Source organism: Colletotrichum acutatum (assembly GCF_030867785.1).
Source record: "Colletotrichum acutatum strain CBS 112980 chromosome Unknown BDZ83scaffold_12, whole genome shotgun sequence".
Lineage (NCBI taxonomy): Eukaryota > Fungi > Ascomycota > Sordariomycetes > Glomerellales > Glomerellaceae > Colletotrichum > Colletotrichum acutatum.
In genome coordinates, this window is record NW_026849006.1 from 1 (window position 1) to 20915 (window position 20915).

At 52.7% G+C, this 20915-nt stretch overlaps 4 protein-coding genes across 4 annotated transcripts; 2 read left to right on the forward strand and 2 right to left on the reverse strand.

The window, feature by feature from the left end:
* Positions 1-1637: 1637 nt before the first annotated feature.
* Positions 1638-3938, reverse strand: BDZ83DRAFT_568570 (uncharacterized protein; the record flags this gene model as incomplete). Its single annotated transcript, XM_060504088.1, has 2 exons — positions 1638-1891; positions 1958-3938. 2 exons carry the CDS (start codon positions 3936-3938, stop codon positions 1638-1640), a joined length of 2235 nt encoding a protein of 744 aa, XP_060369274.1.
* Positions 3939-11641: 7703 nt separating this feature from the next.
* BDZ83DRAFT_647880 (uncharacterized protein) lies at positions 11642-12293 on the forward strand (the record flags this gene model as incomplete). Its single annotated transcript, XM_060510122.1, has 3 exons — positions 11642-11647; positions 11808-11922; positions 12058-12293. The coding sequence occupies 3 exons, from the start codon at positions 11642-11644 to the stop codon at positions 12291-12293; spliced, it is 357 nt and encodes a 118-aa protein (XP_060369275.1).
* A 2310-nt stretch (positions 12294-14603) lies between these two features.
* Positions 14604-18343, forward strand: BDZ83DRAFT_568660 (chitin synthase 4; the record flags this gene model as incomplete). The annotated part of the gene is made up of 2 exons (XM_060504101.1): positions 14604-17856; positions 17910-18343. 2 exons carry the CDS (start codon positions 14604-14606, stop codon positions 18341-18343), a joined length of 3687 nt encoding a protein of 1228 aa, XP_060369276.1.
* Positions 18344-18975: 632 nt separating this feature from the next.
* Positions 18976-20283, reverse strand: BDZ83DRAFT_47223 (uncharacterized protein). The gene has a single exon (XM_060503276.1). The coding sequence runs from the start codon at positions 19990-19992 to the stop codon at positions 19204-19206; it is 789 nt and encodes a 262-aa protein (XP_060369277.1). The 5' UTR covers positions 19993-20283; the 3' UTR covers positions 18976-19203.
* Positions 20284-20915: the final 632 nt, after the last annotated feature.

The window sequence follows — 20915 nt, forward strand, 5'->3', positions numbered from 1 at the left end:
TTCTTTCTGGTTCAGACGTGGTAATGCAAGCAATATACTGCCTCCTGAAACCGCCTGATACAAGAATTTCTGACGATAATCGAGTGTAAGGTAGAATTCACGAGCTTCGTATCAGGAAACCAAAACATCACAGAAACAAACGACGCGCCACAGAGAAGCCATTCTGTTTGAATAAACAAAAACCCCAACCCTGAACCACGTCACAAATAAAAATTCTCTCTCCCCCAACAAGTCGCAAAAGCCACGCCCTCAACATCACCTATCCGTACCCTCCGACAATCCGAAGAAAGGAACGCGCTGTCAAGAGGAAAAACCGCTGACGAGTCTGACGACTGAAACAAACAGAAGTATGCGTCCCGAGCTTTCTCGAAATCTCTTACACACCTGTCGTGTGCTACCTCAAATGACACGCGGCGCGACGGTAGTATCACCGTAAGGCGAAAAGCAAAGACCACAAGTTCAACACCTCTCAAACCCCAACTCGGCGCCTCATCCTCATCCATTCTGCATGTACGGTATGTCAAGCTTGAGAAGAGAGGAATACGAGGCTGGGGCTGGGCGAGAAGTTTCCCATCAGCGCCTCATCGGGCCAACTTTGAATCAAGCTTAGTCTTGGCACGTCACACGTCAAAACTTGAGGCATCGGAAGACACACACTTCTTTCGTGTGTATACGCAACGTCGATGATCCACAATGGAGTAAGAAGAGGAATCTCTGACGCTGGACCGGATTCTGAATCACCCCTAGGAAAGAGGAATAAAGAGATTCGGCCGAGTACAGACGAACGCGTAACGCAAGTGGAAAGGGTCCTCTCAAGGGAAACCTGTCTCGAAAGTTGGTGAACGAGACACTCAGTGGCCTGAACATCCCAAAGGGCCAGGATCAACCAGAAACCAGGCAACCACCACCACCACTAAGAACGCCATCGTCTCATTCGCACAAGTCACTCATCAAACACAAGATTGCAAAGCTCAAAAACGCCTGTCCGAGACAGGGGATTATGGTATCTCGTATGTACAGGCTCCTCTGAAAGCTCAGCCAGGCGTGTACACACCCGCGCAACTCTTATCTGTCTTGAATCGCAATGTGTTTTCCCCCTCTCCAAACGCCTTGTTCAATTGAGTTCCCAGGCTAGAAATTCCGACCATGGTTAGATCATGAAGCACCCGTTTGTGCCCGGATTCTCATGCTATGCAAATGCAGTTTCATGAAAGCCCCCGCCTTGGATGAAAAACAAAAGACCAGAAACAAAACGAAAAGACCGAAAATTGGTGGGAGAGAGGAAGATGAAGAGTCCTTGGGTCATACAGACAGACATGCTTTGCCCCTCTTCTTCAACGCGCAGCGACTTCCGGCACTGCATCCCATCAATACCCACCCAAAGTTCCGATCCCCTTTTGTAGATGCCCATGGGTGCGAGAAAACGAAGAAAAGCGGTGATATGCCAATTGACACGGCCCTTGTCCGTTATCCAACAGTCGAGTAACGTCGGCAAAAAGTCGGCCCTTGAACATTCTCCGGAAATAGAGGCGCCCCTCCTCATCATTATTAGTGAAGTTGAATTTTCCTTGACCTCCTGCCCAATGCCGGTGTATTTTGATGTGATTCCGTCGATACGGCTCCCTGGGTGTGACTTCTCACATCACAATGCAATCCTTGTCCTTATCCTTCTCTTCGCCGCCCTTCTTGATCTTTCCACTGCGGGGAGGGGCCACTTCCATCGGGGTGCCGCCGCTGACAGCCGCCTGGATGATTGCTAGTCGTTGCTTCGCGCGCTCGTCGCCTGCGTCCGCGGCCTTGACATACCAGACGTTGGCTTCCAAGATGTCACGCCGACAGCCGATGCCCATCTCTGTGAAGTAGCCCACAGCGTACTGGGCCTTGACAAAACCTACGCAATTATGGTTAGCCTTATTGCCCCGCTCAGTCTATATTTTGCAAAGGTTTCTCGACTTACCCATCTCGGCTGAACGGCGAGCCCACTCGTAAGCTTCTTCCTCGTCTTTTTCCAAGATCGGTTCGGCACCGACCATGTACCATGCACAGAGGCCCATCATAGCACCGGCATGTCCTCGCTCAGCAGCACCAGTGTAGAAGTGCACGCTTAGTGCTGGATCGCGAGGACAGCTGAGCTTCCCGTGTTCATATGCCTCACCCATGCGGAAGTTGGCCTCTGGGTGGCCAAGTTCCGCCGCGGCGGTGAAAAGCTCTGCCGCGTAAACCTCGTCCTTGAAGATATCGTCGCCGTAACCCGTCTCGTACAAGCAGGCCAGCTGATACGGAGCTGCGCTGTAGACAGCATCAGCAGCCTCTGCTGCGAGCTTCATCCATTTGATACCTTCACGATACCGCTTCTCTCCTAAATCACCTGAGAGACAAGCCTTGCCAAGTCGGGACATTGCGCCCGGGTGACGCTTCGACGCAGACATGCGGAGGAACTGGACAGCCTTAGCAGGATCTTTGCGGCAACCCCAACCAAACTCGTAGCAAAGCGCCGTGCGGTAAGCAGACTCGGCATGACCATGCTTTGCGGCGAGAACGAAGAGGGGGAATGCTTGGTTATAGTCCTCCTTTCCTTTGCTAAATAGACCAGAGGCGTACCCATCTGCGAGGTAGTATTGAGCAAAGGGATATCCACCGCTGGCCAGCTTCTGGAGTATACCCTTTGCTTCTCGCAGGAGGTCGTAGGGAGTTGATGATGCGGAATTCTTGGGGCTAGAGTTTGCCTTGCGAGGTGCTGGCTCACTGGGATCCAGGCCTTGCTCTTGAGCGGTAGAGATGAGGAAAACGGCAAAAGAGTATTGGATGGAAAAGTCATTGGTCTTCTTGACGTTTTGACGGTACATTTCCAGTGTCTTTTGGGCTCCGAGGAGAGAGGCATTATTGCCAACGGCATTGCGCAACTGGTTGTTGTCGAAGCTGATCGGGGCAGGTGCTGGCTGAGGGTACGGCACGTTAAGTAACTCTGCGTATGATGCTGGTCTCGTTTCCGGGGACCTGCGAGTGCCTGATGGTGTCCGCATATGTGATCCTCCGGGCATCAGATTTGGGGAACGCCCTCTGGGTGCATAATCCGAGATGGCAGAGTAGGCCGACGAAGGTCGGGGCATAGAGGTCCTTCTGGTAAAACCAGTAGGCGTCAGATGACGGTTGACGGGGGTTCCGTCAGCGTTGAGGCTGGGGTTCGAAGAGGAACGACGAGCGTCAAGTTCCTGAGGAACACTCGAGACACGCTGAGGGGGGAACTCCTGATGGTGGTAGTATTGAAACATGGGGACAGAATTGTTCTCTGGCATATTGCCCTCCATTATCGAGCTCTCGGGAGACTCGTCTTTGTATTCGGATGACTCGTTGATGCCAGAGACGGAGCTCGCGCTTGTCGTCGCAGAGGACTGCGCCGATGCCTGCTGTTGGGCGTTACTCGAGGTGGTGGTGTTCGATTCCCGACTGTGGCGATTGGCATCTTGCGCTCTTGCGCTGTGAGCACTGAAGCTGTCCGACCCCTGGGTCCCCCGCTTCGACCTGTAGACCAGATCGTGGCCATTTTGGTTGGGAGTGAGAGAGCTCGCTGGACTCAGGTAATCGGGTTCGGCAGTGTAGGAGTTCGACGTTTTGAGGGGAGGCAGCTTATTTCTGTCATGACTTTGCATTTGTCGTCCAGCCTGGTCGTAGCCCGAAGTATGCGAAGGAGGGGTAGGGGCGTTGTATTCTCGGGAACGATCAACTGTAGAAAACTCTGCTTGGTAGGGTTGTGCCAGTTCGATGTTGGCATTGGACGGCTGGGCCCAGTTCTCGGCTTGAAAGTTCACCCTGACAGGAGAAGCGGGAGCGTCCCGAATTCTTGCCGACACCGATTTCCGGCCGGCGTCGTCGCCCAAAGTAAGGCGCTCGGGGGAAATGTGCTTTCGAAGATGGTTCGGGCTTGCAGTCGGAGTCATGACGGGCGGTGTCGGAGCCGTCGTGGCTGCCATTGAATCGTCAAAAGCTGGACAGCAGGGTGTCTGAATGTTTTCTTGTCGCAGGAATGTCGATGGTAGCCAGATTCGGTCCAGCTATGTTATGGTTGTTGCGTAAGCCCTGCACAACCCTTCTTTTTTGTTGACACCAAAGGCTTGTTCTAGGACATGAAAAAGGAGGAAGACACGATTATGGCCGCGGTAGTCGTGCAAGGTGTTTCTTCGTTGTGAGGGAGGCAAGGGGAAAGGAAGCGGTTGTTGAATGTGGGCTCGTCGTGTTTCTTCCTCGGCGTGCCGGATAGGAACGAATGACAAAGATGCGCGGGGGACCGACTAAGACGTTGCGTAGATGGACAAACTAGAAACTGAAGGCAAGGAGAAGAAAAAACAGATTAGTGGGAGCAGCTCCAGGGGAGAAAAATGCCAAACCACCGGCGTGTATGAGTTATTGATCAAGTTGAATACTGGTAGGCATGGAGTTGAGGGTTTGGAAATGGGCCCTTGGCAGTGCAATGCGTGGTGCGTGGCATGCTTGACTTGTTATGTAAGTCAAAGACGGGGGAACCTGGGAGACGAGAGGAAGAGGCGGAGGCAGCAGGCCGAAGCAAAGGAGTACGTAGCATAGGAGCACCTCAGACGTAGAGGATCCCTCCTACCTGGGTTCCCGGAAAGAAGTCGCCCAGAGGGGCCAAAAGGGCAGCACCAAGCACCAGCATGCAATGGCCGCACCAGCGCCGGGCACAGAGAGAGAGGGCACTCAGACTGCGAGAGACAGCCCAGCGCGGATCCCACAAGCACCAGCCCACCATGCCCGCTCTCTCTCACCCACTCAACCCACTCGCCCACCCACACCAAGGAGGGATATACACAAGGCAATCTAGTAATTTCGTACAGTCCTGCAGCAGACCAGGGCCCTGCTCAGGTTGGACTGGCGTGGGATGGGTGGGCAATGGTGAATGGTGCCTTGCTAGGGGGTGCGCCTGCTTCTGTAGCGCCTCGGAGCGAGCAAGAACCAGAGGGACACTTGCGCCAAAGGAGGCCTAGCCTTGGCTGGTCGTGAAAGAGGGAGGAGGGCTGACTGACAAACGAGGCCGGCTAGGTATTGATTGACCAGCCCAGAATTGTACAGAAACACGAAGGGGGGAGGACAGGAATAGCACCTCATGGATACGGTCCAGGGTAGGGTAAGGTTGGGTATTGGAAGGGAAGAGGCGAGAAAGAAATGTGAAGAATACGTACAGAATGAGGCAAAGTGTCCCAGAAACTACGAAGTGGTAGTCTCAGTAGTGAAAGTTCTTCTAGGTCGGAAACTTGACGTCGCCTGTGTCACGCCGTTTGAAATTCTGTGAGAAGTGTCGGTTTGTTTGCTGATGTTTGCTGATGATCTTGAGTCTGAACAAGTACGGATGGAAGTCAGATGAGTTGGGTGGGAAAAAAAAGAGATGGCAGCAGATGAGCGATGTCCGAAATTCAGACAATGACAATAGAACGGACAATAGGATGGCGCAGAGGCATGAATAATGTAGTTCAGCTTTGGGCCTTCTTAGCCCGGGACCGACAATACGTGCAGCAACCTCGGACGGGCACAATGTGAGAGAGGCAGCACAGGGCACGCCGCACTTCTACTTCGCCGCCGAACCGCCTCCCAGGGCTAATACCTCATGTACTCCGTACTCGGATAGGTTGGAGCAGAGCAGAGCAGAGCAGAGCAGGGTCCAGGGCGGTCGGAAAGGGCGGCCAAAGGGATGCTGCTCAGGAATGAGGAAGGGCAACTGGTGATGGAAGAGAAGAAAACCCAACAGGACCGGGTACTGGGGTATATCAGGGTGCAAAGGAGAAAACAATTGAGATGAGCATCCAAGATGAAGGGAAAGATGGCAATCCCTATGTACGGAGTCAATGGAGAGAAGCGAAAAGCAACGTCACGCAAGGCAAAGCGAGGAGAAGAAAATGACGAGGAGCTAGGCAGACAATGAGAGTGAGCCACGATAATGCCAAGCTCCAGAAGCCACAGCTGGAGCTAGAGCTGGAGCTGGAACTGGGGTCGAAGCTGGACCAAATTAGAGTTGGCGACCAAGATGAATCTTAGTAGCCTTGTCGAGAGTGAATACTTCCGTTTCCTTTGATTACGCAGGCGAAAAGGAACAAAAGACGACCCTGTGGCTTCGGGAGCAATTACAACGACCACACTCATGCCCGTAAGGTAGTTTGCGGGAATGTCAAGTGATGTGCCCCGCGGTCAGGTACAATGACAAGAACGGTGTAAATGGAGTAGCGGTCGAATTCTCAATGCTTGAGAGTCCCTCATGCTCACATTGCCGAAGACAAGATTTGCTTTGCATTGCGTCTAGTGGCTGTGAGGGAGCAATTCTGACGGCTTCTGGTGTGGACACGAGCGTCCAGCCTGATGTGGAAATCCATTGCCCTTATTTCACCTCCAGATTCCAATACAAATATTTGCCTGCCATGCATGAGATTTTGATCCACAAGCTTCTCATACCGCTCGATGGCTCGTGGGTGGTCAATTGCCCAGCCGCCAGAAAAACGCGGCTCTGATGCAATCGATGTGATGATAAGATACCTTACGAACTAGGGAGGTTGGTGACTTCCACCTTGGGTTCATGATGGTCACGTTAGGTGACAACATATTGCCCAAGGAAGGTAGCCCGAGGATAAGGTACAGATTGTATGGACCGGTCGGCGCCAAGGTACTTCTTGATGTCTGAACCTCAGTCTCTCAGAGCAGTTACGGACGGAGTAGGAGTCATCTTGTCTGGACGGAAAGTCTCGTCGCACCTTCCTCGACCGACCAGATGGACCGATGCAACCTGCCCCGTGTTGTGCGGCTTGTGCCGGTGTCCAACGTGCAGCTACTGCAGATGCATAGTACGGTCTGCAGCGGCAGCACGAAGAAAACGGAAAGAATGGTCAGGTACCTCACCAAACTAGAAGGTAGAGAGAGATACGTACCGTGCATTGGAAAAAGAAAGCAGAAGGCAGCCGCCCTGCAAGCAATTGCAAAGCTTCGGCTTGCTTCCTGTGTATTTCTCTTTTCCTCTTGGGAAGGACCGACCGGAAGGTAGGGCACAGTGTCACCACCTGGAAACCCCGCGGCTCCCATCTGCATCGTCAACTTCCTTCAGAGACCTCGCCAGTTCGGATCCATGCTCACCTTTCAAGTTTCGGCACACAGACAGTAGATCCGACCGGAACTCCATCGACATCAATGTCAAGGGTTTCCCCCGACCCCAGACCAACATGACCACTCATCTCGCCTCTGTCAAACCTGTCTTGAACGCTGCTACGGAGTACACTTTCATGTCATCTCCGGTCACCGCCTCTCCACAGAACCGGTACGCAAGTCGCTCATGTCCCAGTGAGCATACCGCTTGTTCTTGAGCCTTGGGAGATACGGGAATTCAACCAAGGAGACCGATTTTGGTCGCCGAGAGCATGGAACACAGCAGTGCCATCCTTTCGCCTCCAACCTCCTGCAACTTCTCCTCGAATTAACACCTGATGTCCACAGCACGGAATCCGGGCCCCATCACATCGCATCCCTTTTTTTCTTTTACCAGGCTTTCATGCCTCTGGGCTCGACGCGCGTAGCTAATGAAGCAATGAAATCATTCGTTTCACCTTGATCCGGAGGGGCGCCCAGCCTGGGCCTTCTCTTCGCCTCATTGTCATTAACGACCTCGCCTAGCCCCCTATTCGCATCGGCACATCTGCCTCGACCAAGCATCCGCTTGGATATCCAAACGTGCGAGGCACGCAAGCAGCACCCTGAGGCTTGCAAAGATTCTTGTCTCCGAGATCCCTGTCCTCACCTACTTTGACCGTGTGACGGGCATTGGAGACCAGGATCCCGTCACCTTCCCCGCCGCACGACCCTGTGTAAAAGGAAGAACCAAAAGAAGGGACTTCAGGGTAGCCTCCACCATCCAAAAGCCTGCCAGAAGAACGGATCCAACATGATCCCCGCCAGAGAAAGGCAGTGAAGTTCGTTCGAGAACCCACTGCCAACCTCTGAGTACAACTAAGAACGGTTAGCTCTTGTGACCGACGCTATTCTCGCCAGAGATCTGCCTCGCGACAAGGCTCTATACGACGGACTCTTTGCGCATCCCGCATTTCCCGTGTTCGTTTCGAAACTTTTCTGTGCGCACGCGGTTCCCAACGAGCAGGCAGCCTAGCACTTCTTTACAACTGTCTTTGGCATTCAGGAGGGGAAAACCCACTTGGTAGATGCATATATTCGGCATCTGATGGTGAACAGCGCATAGTCGTCCAATTTTGGGCGACTCCAGCTCTCCGCTGTTCCATGAATATTCATGTGGGTTCTACAAAGTGGTCAGCCCCAGCGGTCGAGCGTCCTAGCATGGGTCTGTCGGCCGAATCGGCGAGAGTTCTGGGTCTTGGGTAAAGGCCGCGCCAGACGACCCTGCACCTGCCATTGAAGAGGTCTGGAAAGGGGAAGCTTCCGGATCAGGGACAACCGCTAGTCCAACGAGAAGGGAACAAAAAACCTACAAAAAGCACGCAAACCAGGCTGACGCAAGAAACGGGCAGAATGGCTGCGAGTGTGAACTCAGGAGCGCCGTTGAATCCGCCGCCAGGCACGCCTCTTCCCAGTTCTTTGCCGCCTTTACACATCAGCTACACCTTACCGAAAATGAATTCACCAAAGCCACTCGGAAAAGGTCTGGGATGGATTCCACCAGGAAAAGCGGGTGGTGCGGTTTTTGCTCGTCATGTGAGGCATCATCCCGCACGATGCTGTCGCTATCGCGAAATCGCATGCAGGGCATGGATGGCCGGCTGACCGCGCCCCTCGTACAGGCAAAATAGGTTACCTTCGATCAGCACCACAAATCCACTGTTGTGCATTGCCAAGTCGACCGAGCCCAGTGCTTCACCCGAAGCTGAAAAGCCCCTTTTCAACTTTTCAACGAGACTTTACATCCAAAGGCGCTCCAACACTGTACACAGTGCTCAACACACATTTGTCTCAACATCTAGTGTCAATTGCATAGTCTCGTAACCTCGAAAGCTGGCATATTCGGAGTTGCACGCTTTTGCTAATGTATAACATTGCAACCTGGGAACACTTTTGCTTCAGTCCGGGGTCGGTCATGTCGGTCCATGGAGCCCCGTCGTCCGTGGGTCCCACATGAAAAGGCAGCGGCCACCACGGCGGACATCGCGGATTGACAACCACGACGTGCGACGCAGCCACTGTAGCTTGTAGCACCAATCATGGTCGGTTTCCTTATTCCCCGCATGGCGCCTGTAGCCTGTATCCGTAGGCAGATTCGATTTGGAAATTAAGGACCCCGGAACCTTGGAGCTGGTTCTGCGAAGTGACCATCGATTGGCGAGCCTTCTTTGCCGAATGAAGGCGCCCGAAGTTTTTAATTCGTGTGTCGTGGTCGAAATGACGACGTGGAGGCCAGTGACCTGACTACCGTCATGACAGTGTCAAGAGGAACGAGAACCTCGTGATCTAAGTTGCTTTCTGAACTGGCTTATAGACAGAACATAGCCGAATGTATTTGGGACAAACAACACGCTGATAACACCGCGGTTCTGAAGAGAGCATGACTAAATATACGGTCAACTCCTGCCTCTGGAGCCCGGTGCGAATCTCATCATCGTCGTCGATGCCAATTTGGTTGGGTGGTTCTGGCGCCAGGATGAATCAGTTAGCCTCCCTCAATTGGTGTCTCGCTTCAGTACCCGAGATGCATTTTGGCTCAGAAACATCCCGCTTTCTTTCTTTCCCTCTCACACCCAAGCATCTATAGTTACAGGTGTCTGGTCTGCCTGGTGCCATCTGCTTCCCAAGCCCGCCGGCCCCCTCCCAAGTTGGACGTCCGTACTTTTGGCCACTTGGGGCAGATAGGTTGGGATCACTAGCTCAACAGGCTTTACCATGGCCGAAAATCTTTGGTCAAGGGTAACACTGGCCTGACAGCAGCCGTACGGGAATGACCAAGCTCTACAATAAGCTGGCAACCGTGCGGAACGCCGCTGAAGCAAATCAGTTTATCCTGTTCACAGCCCTGGTCGCCACAATCCGAAGGTGCAGTCAATTGCAATGAGACCTCCAAGAGCCGGTGTAACGAAAGAGGAGAGGAAGCAGATAGGCACTGCATCCATCAACATTATCTGGAATGCATGCCCAAGTTGATGTTTTGAGATGAGACAGGCAAGTCGAAGAGCCTTACAAGGCTCCAAAATTCCAATATTGAGATGGACACCAGACGAAAATTCATCTGATTTTCACCACGTACAGCTTATTCTACACGTCTCTATCACCATAGGGTCAACAGACACACATAAGGTGTCTGAGGTTTCTTATTCGGCTGGTGGAGCTTCACGACGCCAACCCAGAAACGATCTGCAAACTGTCAATGTCCAAGCCAAGCAATCAATCCTAGATACAGACGCACTTCTGTGTCCGTACAGACCCCGGGTGATTGCTAGGTACAGATACAACACCGAGACCACACCCCGCGATTCGCAGAATTGTCACACTGACATTAGCTCGCGCATGTACTACGGGATTCGGATACCCAGAGCTCCATACGGATATAGGGTGACAGGACATTTGGCCATCACTTCGGGGGAAGCAAGGTAGAAGACAGTGGGACGCAGAAACGGCGATGCGAGCGGGCTAACTTAGCAGGTGCGGATTTGACGATAACGATGCAGGGCTCCATTCTGAGGGAGGCTCAAAACTAAGTTTCTCGTTCCCAGTGGAGGCGGCACGGAAGCGAAAACCCAAACAGCGCCGGGGCCGCGGATCAGGATCGTGATTATCGCGTTGCCGCTGTTCTTGGCCAAGGGTATCTATCTTGATAACTACGAATACACAGTACGGTGGCAGCTGCAAGGGCAGCAAACGCTGGAAACGAGCCGATAGGAGTGTGGTATGCAGACAATGGAGTTCCTCGACATGGCGCGCTCGTATCCTTATCTAATAGATGACTCGCGAAGACGAATACCAACCGGACCGACAAGACAGCGGCAAATGCAAAGGTGGAATTCCCATATTCCAGTGGAGGGAAGCATTCCTCGGATCGCATCAGAGCCCCTTTGAAACATGAAAAACACGATAATTCTTGGCCGTGTTATCCGTATGCGATCAGCCCACGGCTAGGTTTAGGTATCAAGTTTTAACTCTAGGTTCTTTGACGGCAGTTCAGGGAGTGCCTGAATGCCAATCACAAGAGGTTCTCTTCATGCAACTGCGACTGGGGAGAAGGTTTTGATTGAACGCCCAGCATCGGGTTGATTTGCGGTCCTTCCGTCTCTTAAGAGAGCAGCAATCAGGTATAGGTATGTCAATACCAACACGACTCGGAAGCCCTGTTATTTCCTATGCCCTTTTTTTTTTTTTAATGTCGCAAATCTCGGTGCCGGCCGAGGCGGGCAACGTCTTTAACACAGGCGCTAGGAGCGACCCAACGGCAATGAAGACTCAGAACACGAGGTGATCAACTTGCCTTATGGGCTGACTAAGAAGATGCTGGGAAATTCAACCGAATCTGTATGCTGGTAAAACATCTTCCGGATATACCGTCAAAGTGTCGCTCCCCTCCGCCTCCAGAACCGGCTGGGGCGGAGCTCGGGCGGGGCGCAGGTGCAGGCACACAACGTACCAAGAGCCAAGCTCTGAAATGCAGGTAAGCAAAGACAAACTCTCTTTCGGGTCTGGTGAACATTTCCGAGCTGCTTTGGGGGCGGCTGGCCGGCTGGTCGACTGGGCAACAGGGGCTTGAGCTTGAAAATAGCAACCCTGGTCCTGCATGCTGATCTGGTTTTTAGACTACCTGGTGTGGATAGAGAGGTGCGCACCCAGGCAATACGTCGCTTATGAGTGGGTGGGAGCGCCCATCAGTTCGTATGGAGTCCGCATTTCATCCGCCACCCCGGACAATTCTCTATGACGAATTGCAAAGTAGGTGGGCTATGGGATCATGAGCACAACGATTCTTTTGGTGTAGGAAAGGCCGACGCCGTTGGGCCGTTGCGACGACAGGAAGGGGCATGGAACGAGTGCAATGAGTCGTAACCGCCAAAGGATGTTTGAAAGCCGTCGTCTGCGTGCCAGAGGAATGGCTGACTGGCGCCTCTGTCGTCAATGTTTGGCTTGTTATGACCTCTACTGCGTACTATGGATACTTGAGGTACGTGGGCCAACTTGCGAGGCCGAGGTCCGAATACTTCGACAGTACTTCCGATGTACCCCGTGGGCGAGAAAGTGGTGCTCCGGTTCTACCACCCAAGTCCCCTTGTGGCTCCGCTGAGGTATTGACCATGTCAACTTAAGCCAAACTCAATCTTTGCCCTTTCCCCGTCGACTGGAAGACAATCCGTGGTCGAGCCGTGCGCAACCTCGTGGGGTTCATGGTGCCAACTAGAAGGATACTAGATGTCTCCTGCGATCAATAAATCTGCCCAATGGTGGCAGATTCATTCAGGGCAGCTCAAGAGGGATCACGTCGATATATTTGAAGCAAGGAGTACTCTAGTAGTAGCATTGGCAAAGGAGACCCAGCCACGCCAGACAGCAACGTAGCAACGCGAGCCAGCCGTCCTGAAAAATCAATAATACGAGATTTGGGTGAGGCGAGGGTGCTGGACCATGTGGCGGTTTGGAACGCAATGGGACAGCCGGCGCGATCAAGGACAATACCTCGTTGCAGGCGTGATTTCTATGGCTAGACAAAGTACCGACCGTCCTTGGACTAAGACGGCCTGCTTCACCGGACTCTCTTCTGATTTCCCCTTTCCTGCTGGGCTGTCCCAGAGTAATTCTTTGGTGCCCACTGTCCACGCAGATCGCCCATCATTGCCATCCCTTCCTTCGAGACGCCTCGTGCCTACGTGAATGAGTCTCGGAGCCTTGGGAGGCAAATTGTGTTGTGACTTGTCGTCAGTCGTCGTCCCTCCCGAACGTTTCGTCCCTCGCCCGACGCTCAGTCTTATTCCCTTTTCCACCTTTCGCTGACCTTACCTTTCGCGCCAACCCCCGTCGTTCTTGGCTTTCGAAATCAGTCGACATCTGAAGTACGACTACCTACTCTCGTTTCCGCTCGTCGTGCTTCTGCAGAACCGAGATTCCGACCTCATTTCCTGGCGGTTCAATTTGGCTACCTGGTCTCGCTCTGAGCACTCTTAGCCGCGCTTTTGGCGACAGTCGCATCCGCCATACTGACGATAACCTCCGTCCATTTCAATCATTGCCACCCCGATTTGGCTGAAGAAGGAGGCAATTCAAGACGGACTGTGCGCACCATCGCATCTGTTGCCCCGGCCTCCTCGCTCGCTCGCTCCTATCGCTCATCGGTCTCTCAACAGGTGGTGCGCACTTGCCTGCACTCCAGAACCGACCTGTCCGTACTGTTGCGCAACCAGTTGGTCAATCCTCGTGAGCTTTTCCTATCATCAAATCACTCGTTCAGCTCTTGGACCAACGGAAAGGAGATCGACGTTGTTGCAGTTGTTACTGCTCAATAGTCGTGTCGGTTGCCATCTGAAACCATATCTCTTTCCCGCTGCACTTGCGACGAAACTTCCATCCGCTCTTTTCGTCCCTCCAATCCATCCAATTCGATACCTGCATAGCGGATAGTCGTCTCGAATTGTTCCATCGATATTTCTTGACACGACGCACCACCAACCACCCCTGGTTCCAAGTAGTTGTGCAAGGTACTGAGTTGTAGCACATAAGCTGTGCGTCAAGTTGCTTCGGGCCACAAAAACAACAGAAAGATCAGACAAGTACGCAACAACCAAACAGGAAGAAAGGACAAGAGAAGAAAAGGGTAAAAACAATAAGAAGGATCAAGCCCAAGAAAAGGAGAACAGAAGGAACGCAGCAACCACCACCCTTTGGACCGTTCGTCGCTTGTTGGAGTCTCGGCCACCATTGTAGGGGCCAAACTGGGATTGCCCACACAACCACCAACCATCTCAGCTTTTCTTGCTTTGAGTTACCCGTCGGCACTGCGCAAGGCAACAGGGAAGCAAGCAAGTCGCAGTCACTCCGTGCTTTGTAGAACAAGGAGCGCTTCAGACTCTTTGCTGGCAACTTCCTTGCTTGGCCTCGTTGTCCAGCTGTCACCCCCGACCTGCTGGCGCAGAAACAGAGAAAAGCCGGGTCGAAAATAGGGACGGCTTCCCCATTGATTCGCCGTCTCCCAAGGAACAACCCCCCGCTACTGGCAGGGGTGCCCAGGCCCAGACATCCACAATTCTTGCCTGGAGGTGCTTTCCTCCCAATAACAACTCCTGTGAGTATGACCTCCCGCCAACGCCAACGATCTGCAACTGGCTGCCGTCTTTTTGCTGTTGCTGTTGTGGTTTCTTGATCCTTCACATTTGCTTCCCATCCCACTCAACACCGCATGTCTCTATTTCCTCAGTAATTGCGTTTGTTCCACTCTCCTCCCTCCCATTACGAAAAGAAACCGAGCTCGACTCGTTTTGTCGCCTGTTTTCAACTCGCGACAGACCTCAGGCGCCTCTTTGGGAAGGGTGAAGTCTCCCTGCTCCAACAACTTCTTTGCTACCGCTCGGCGCTGGCTCCAACTTTCTCTCAGAATCAAAGGCTAACCTGCATCTCCTCACAGGACCATGTCTCTCCCCGAAAGGCCTGCAGCGACCTCTCCCTTCGAGAATAGGAATGCCTACAGGAACTCGCCGTCGCGACGGAACCGTCCGGACGATGTCGAGACTGGCGGCTACTATCCCGTAGGAGGGCGACCTCAGCACCAACGTGGGCAATCAGCGACCTCTTTTCCTGAGACGATCTCAACTCCTAATATCAATACAGAGAACCAGCCTCTATCCCCGACCTACGACTCGCCGGCTCCAGGACCCTCGACCGGCGACCAGGCTTTCACGAGAAAGAGAAGTCTGATTCGACCCGAGCGACACAGAATAGACAAGGACCATCCTAATTACTACTACCGTAAACATGCCGCCAACATGAACGTCCTGCCATCCGCGACCGGAAACGATCCGATAGTCGAGGACATGGAAGGAACAACCGACGTTTCTGGGCGCTCGCAAACCAACGATAACTTCTCGGATGCTTCACCACCACGAGGAGTTAACAGCAGACAGAATAGCGGCGAGGAAAAGAAAGGACACTCGAAAACCAAGGCTAAGCGCTTGAGTCGCCACAAGTCCGGCAAGCTCACTAAGGATGGCAAGGGAAAGCGGCACAAGAATAAGCAGGTCGAGCAGATTCGTCCTCCTAGCTTCTGGAACGTTTACTGCGCCATCATCACCTTCTGGTGTCCAAACTTTATGCTGAAATGCTGTGGTATGGCTTCAAAGGAGCAGCAGAGAGCTTGGAGAGAGAAGATTGGCTTGATCAGCATAATTTTGCTCATCATGGGCTTTGTCGGTTTCTTGACTTTCGGTTTCACTCAGGTAGTTTGCGGAACCCCGCCGCCGCGCCTTCAGGTCAACGATGTGGACAGTGGATACATGATCTTCCACGGAACGGCCTACGATTTGACACGCTCCCGTCACCCTCCCGCCGATGGCGTGCCCATGATCAACAGGACTCACGGCGCCAACGTCTTGTACGATCTGCCCGAGAAGAACGGCGGAAAAGACGGCAGCTTCTTGTTCCAAAACGTCAATGGCAGATGCAAGAACCTCATCACCCTGGCCGACAACTCTGATGTCCCGACGAACAGCAACGGTGACCTGGCATGGTACTTCCCTTGCACCGTCTTCAACCAAGACGGCTCGTCCAAGCCCAACTTGACGATTCCTTACTATCTTGGTTACTCCTGCCACACGACGCAGAAGAGTCGCGATACCTTTTACCTGGACTTGGATGGTACCGCTGATGTCTACTTCACATGGAACGACATCAAGAACAGCTCCCGAAACTTGATTGTGTACTCCGGCACTGTCCTCGATCTCGACTTGCTCAACTGGTTCAATACCAGCCAGGTCAAGGTGCCAGATCGTTTCAACGAACTCAAGGACAAGACTACAGCTGTGAACAAGGCCATTCGTGGACGCGACGTCACCAGAGCTTTCCAAGCCTCGAGCGACAAGCAGATTGCCGAATGTTTCGAGGAGATTATCAAGGTCGGATCAGTTGACACTGACACCGTTGGTTGCATTGCGTCCAAGGTCGTTCTCTACGTCTCTTTGGTGTTGATTCTCGCTGTCGTGTTGACGAGATTCGTCCTCGCCGTATTCTTCCAATGGTTCATCAGCCGAACGTACGCCGCGGCCAAGACTTCTCAGACCAAGGATAAGCGCAAGCGTAATCAACAGATTGAGGACTGGTCTGAAGACATTTACCGCGCACCTCCCAGACTGCCTGGCGATATCGGAAGCAGTGTTAACGGCTCTTCAGACCGGACGAGCAAACGTCAGAGTACCTTCCTGCCCACAACGTCTCGGTTCTCCGCTGTCTATGGAGCCGGCGCCGCACCGCAGGCTGGTGGACGCAGGATGCCTACAACCATGGCCAGTTCAGGTGCTGGCAGCAACATGATGCACTCCAACGCCATGTACCGTCAGGGCAACGACAGTCGCACTAGCTTCCTTCGCTCAGACCCCTACACCAGCAATGTACCCTCAACCGAAGGTCCTGGCCCTGCTGGCTTTATTCATGAAGCTGTTGTGCCTCAACCGCCTGCCGACTGGATGCCCTTTGGTTACCCTCTTGCCCATACCATGTGCCTTGTTACCGCATACTCCGAAGGTCATCTTGGTATTCGAACCACTCTCGATTCCATCGCGATGACCGACTACCCCAACAGCCACAAAGTGATTGTCATTATTTGTGACGGTATCATCAAGGGCAAGGGCGAGTCCATGTCTACTCCTGACTACTGCTTGGCAATGATGAAGGATCACACCATTCTTCCTGAGGAAGTCGAACCCTTCTCCTACGTTGCGGTTGCCAGCGGCTCCAAGCGACACAACATGGCCAAGATCTATTCCGGTTTCTACGACTATGGCAACGAATCTGCGATCCCGCTCGAGAAGCAGCAAAGAGTTCCCGTTCTTCTCGTTGTCAAGTGCGGTACACCCGATGAGGCGACCAAGTCCAAGCCAGGCAACCGTGGCAAGCGTGACAGTCAGATCATTCTCATGTCTTTCCTTCAGAAGGTTATGTTCGATGAGCGTATGACAGAGCTTGAGTACGAAATGTTCAACGGTCTATGGAAAGTCACGGGTATATCGCCCGACTTCTACGAGATTGTCCTCATGGTCGACGCCGATACCAAGGTCTTCCCCGACAGTCTGACACACATGGTTTCTGCCATGGTCAAGGATCCAGAAATCATGGGTCTTTGCGGTGAGACGAAGATTGCCAACAAGCGTGACAGCTGGGTTTCCGCTATTCAGGTCTTTGAGTACTTCATCTCTCACCACTTGTCTAAGTCTTTCGAGTCCGTCTTCGGCGGTGTCACCTGTTTACCCGGTTGTTTCTGCATGTACCGCATCAAGGCGCCCAAGGGAGCCCAGGACTACTGGGTGCCCATCTTGGCCAACCCGGACATTGTTGAGCACTACTCTGAGAATGTGGTTGACACCCTGCACAAGAAGAACTTGCTTCTGCTTGGTGAGGATCGATACCTGACAACTCTCATGCTCCGGACCTTCCCCAAGCGTAAGCAGGTGTTCGTGCCCCAGGCCGTCTGCAAGACCACGGTGCCCGACACCTTTGCCGTTTTGCTTTCACAGCGTCGACGATGGATTAACTCAACAATTCACAACCTGATGGAACTGGTCTTGGTCCGTGATCTTTGCGGTACTTTCTGCTTCAGTATGCAGTTTGTCATCTTCATCGAGCTCATGGGAACTCTCGTCCTGCCCGCCGCTATTGCATTTACCTTCTACGTCGGTAAGTATTTAAAGCGCCTATTCTGTCTTATGCCCAGCTAACAGCTATTCCAGTCGTCATCTCCATTGTCAACTCGCCTCCGCAGATTATCCCCTTGGTTCTGCTGGCTTTGATTCTTGGACTTCCCGCTGTGCTCATTGTCTTGACCGCTCACTCCTGGTCGTACGTCGTGTGGATGCTTATCTACCTCTGCTCGCTGCCCCTTTGGAACTTTGTCCTTCCCACGTACGCGTTCTGGAAGTTTGACGACTTCTCCTGGGGAGATACCAGAAAGACAGCAGGCGAGAAGACGAAGAAAGCCGGTCTCGAGTACGAGGGCGAGTTTGACAGCAGCAAGATCACGATGAAGAGATGGGCCGAGTTTGAGCGTGAACGCCGGACGCGCAACAACTACTGGGGTTCCAAGGAGAACGTCGTCGGAGGTGGCAACACCTGGTCGGCGCCGCTGGGCCACCAGTACCAAGACGAGTACTACTCTGACGCATAAAAAGCGGAATCATACACGGCCGGGCGTTTTCTGTTTCAAAGCATGAGGATATACTTAACTGGGGACTTTTACGAAAAGGCGCACATCACATGAGGCCTCTTTTCACTTTTTTCTGATGAACCAAAAAGGGGAGGGATGAGCATTGCGTATAATTGGAGTGGCTCTGACAACTTGTAATAAAGGAGAGAGAGAGAAAGAGAGAGAGAGAGAGAGAAGCCGGGTGGAGCGGAACTGTATTGACACTGTTATTTATTGCCGCAACTTGAAGCTTGAATTTTGTTTTCCCAAGTCTCGTGCCGTTGTCTACTACCTCACTGTGTCCGTCTCCTTGATGAAGACGTAAAGCCTCGCAACGTACTTTTTCCTTGGTAAAGAGGCAGACGTGGATATCTCCGAGTCTCATGGAGGCCGCAGCCCTGTCCGTGAGGATGACGTCTCACAGGGAGCAGGTTCCTCAGTCCTTAAGGTCACTTCTATCCAAGGGCTGATCGGGTCGGTTCGCCCATGGCACGAGTATCGCGAATAACAAGCCACAGTAGCTGGACATCAGTCCAGTCTGCCCAGTCGACATTGCCAACATGACCACAGTCCATCCATCTATCCATGCATACAAAGCATTATCAGGAAAGAGGAAAAGAATGCAAGGATTGCGAGTCAACATTTATCCCACCCCCTCCATTGTCACCGTTGCCCCTCGGGTAATTGTAACGATTGTCTGAGATGACTCGGCCGAGAGAGCAAACGCCAATGATGAAGGCGTTCTCTGAGGAGGGATTTATTTTCTCGGATCATTGGAGGGGGGTTAGATAGACCCATACACTACACTACACAATACGCACGCATATCTTCTCCCGTATACACTACTCTCCCACACACAATGTTGGAAAAGAAGCAATATCGGGCGTAAATGTCGTGTTACCTCGCAGCGGGCTGTGATATAACGAGTACAAGATTTTCGTGTTGCGAGGTCTGAGAGGGAGACAGCTACACTGTGCACTGTACTCCGTACACACAGACACGACGAAGGGAGGAATGCGGAAGAGGGCGGTTTTATTCTTTTCTCCTTTCTCGTTCCCTCGCTCTTTCTCGTGCTGGCCTCCTTTATGATGACACTGTGGCGTTGATAAGCAGTATCGATCCACACGACTTTGAATCCTGTTGAGTGTTGCACGGAATGGGTGTGGACGAATATGTTTCAACGTATTCAACCTGACCAACAAGCGATGCTCACTAAACACCCTTTCGCCTCCCATCGCACATGAAAGCCGCGGGACGGACAGGGGGTAAGAGGGAGGTTGGAAATGAGTAAAAAAAAAACGCGGGACGGATCTTATTGCTAGTTGGACCAGCACGACCAGGTGTGGGAGAAATCCCGGTAAACCGGTGAGATTGTGGAGAAGGGGACGAAAAAAAAAAAAAAGGTGAGCCTCCCGCCGACGGGAAGCGACGGACGGACGGACTGGAAGTCTGGAATGAGAAAGGATATGATGATCAACCCCCGAGAAAGAAAAAGATGTTCTAAACATCACACAGACTTCGGCCGGGGGGGGGGGGGCAACAACGCTTCCTGATGAATGGAAGCGTGAATGGAGAGAGAGGAGAGGCTTAGTAAGAAGGGTACAATACCTAGCTGTAGGTAGCCGAGACATTGGTGCTTCCCAGTTTCTCCCGTGGCACTTTTCATTTTACCGTCTGCGAGTGTCTTTTTTCTTTTCTTGGTCGCTCGCATTCTCATTCGCTTCTCTGCAAATATCGTCCCTAGGTGCGTTCATCATTCGCGGCAAACGTTGTGGATTTTGGAGGTCGATTAACGATTTTACGCACGGCCTTTGGCCCGCCAAGCTTCGCCGGTGGGATCGGGAGGGACTGGAAGGACTGAACCACCCCCCCCCCCTTTTCAGATTTCATCACTGCTGAATATTTCTTTTTCCACCTCATATTCAGCGTGGTTGGGGAATAGTTGTGTGCTTCTACCCGAGGCGCAGGGCCACGAGTTTGGGTGGTAGCTTGCTGTGTCGGTCGTCCAGGTGTGACCTGGCCCTGAATTTGCTTCCAGTCCGGAATACCCGCCACTCGACTTATTCAGACTTCAGAAGTTCAGAGGCCAAGACACGAGACGGACCTGAGCCGATAAGCTGGAAGCTGGAACGTCGATGACAACCACGACTTCTCTTTCGACATGGGTAGATGAAATCGGCGAGGAAACGGCAAGTAAGCATGACAAGCGTCCATGTCGATTCCTGTCATTGGCAAGGTTTCCAGACCTCCAGTTGCCAACGTGCATCGTCTGAGGAAAATGGATATGGGTACAGAATGCGTCTTCAACGGGGTCGGCCGATGGCAACGGCAGGATCTTGGTCTCTGGCGGTCTCGATTTGTCCAAACCTTCCGGTCCTGGTCAGTTGCACGCACGCACTTGCAAAAATATCCTGCTTGCTGACCGAAGTGATTTGACTGGAGCTGGCAGGTCTTGTGCACTCGCATGTAAGCACCAAGTATGTGGGAGAAGCGGCAATAGCCCCTCCCTCCCTTGCTCAGTGCTGTTCCTCAAGTTACTGCTTACACATCAGGT

Bases quoted from the DNA above. Each gene is read 5' to 3' on its own strand.
- BDZ83DRAFT_47223 (XM_060503276.1), bottom strand. From the start codon at position 19,992: ATGTCTCGGCTACCTACAGCTAGGTATTGTACCCTTCTTACTAAGCCT.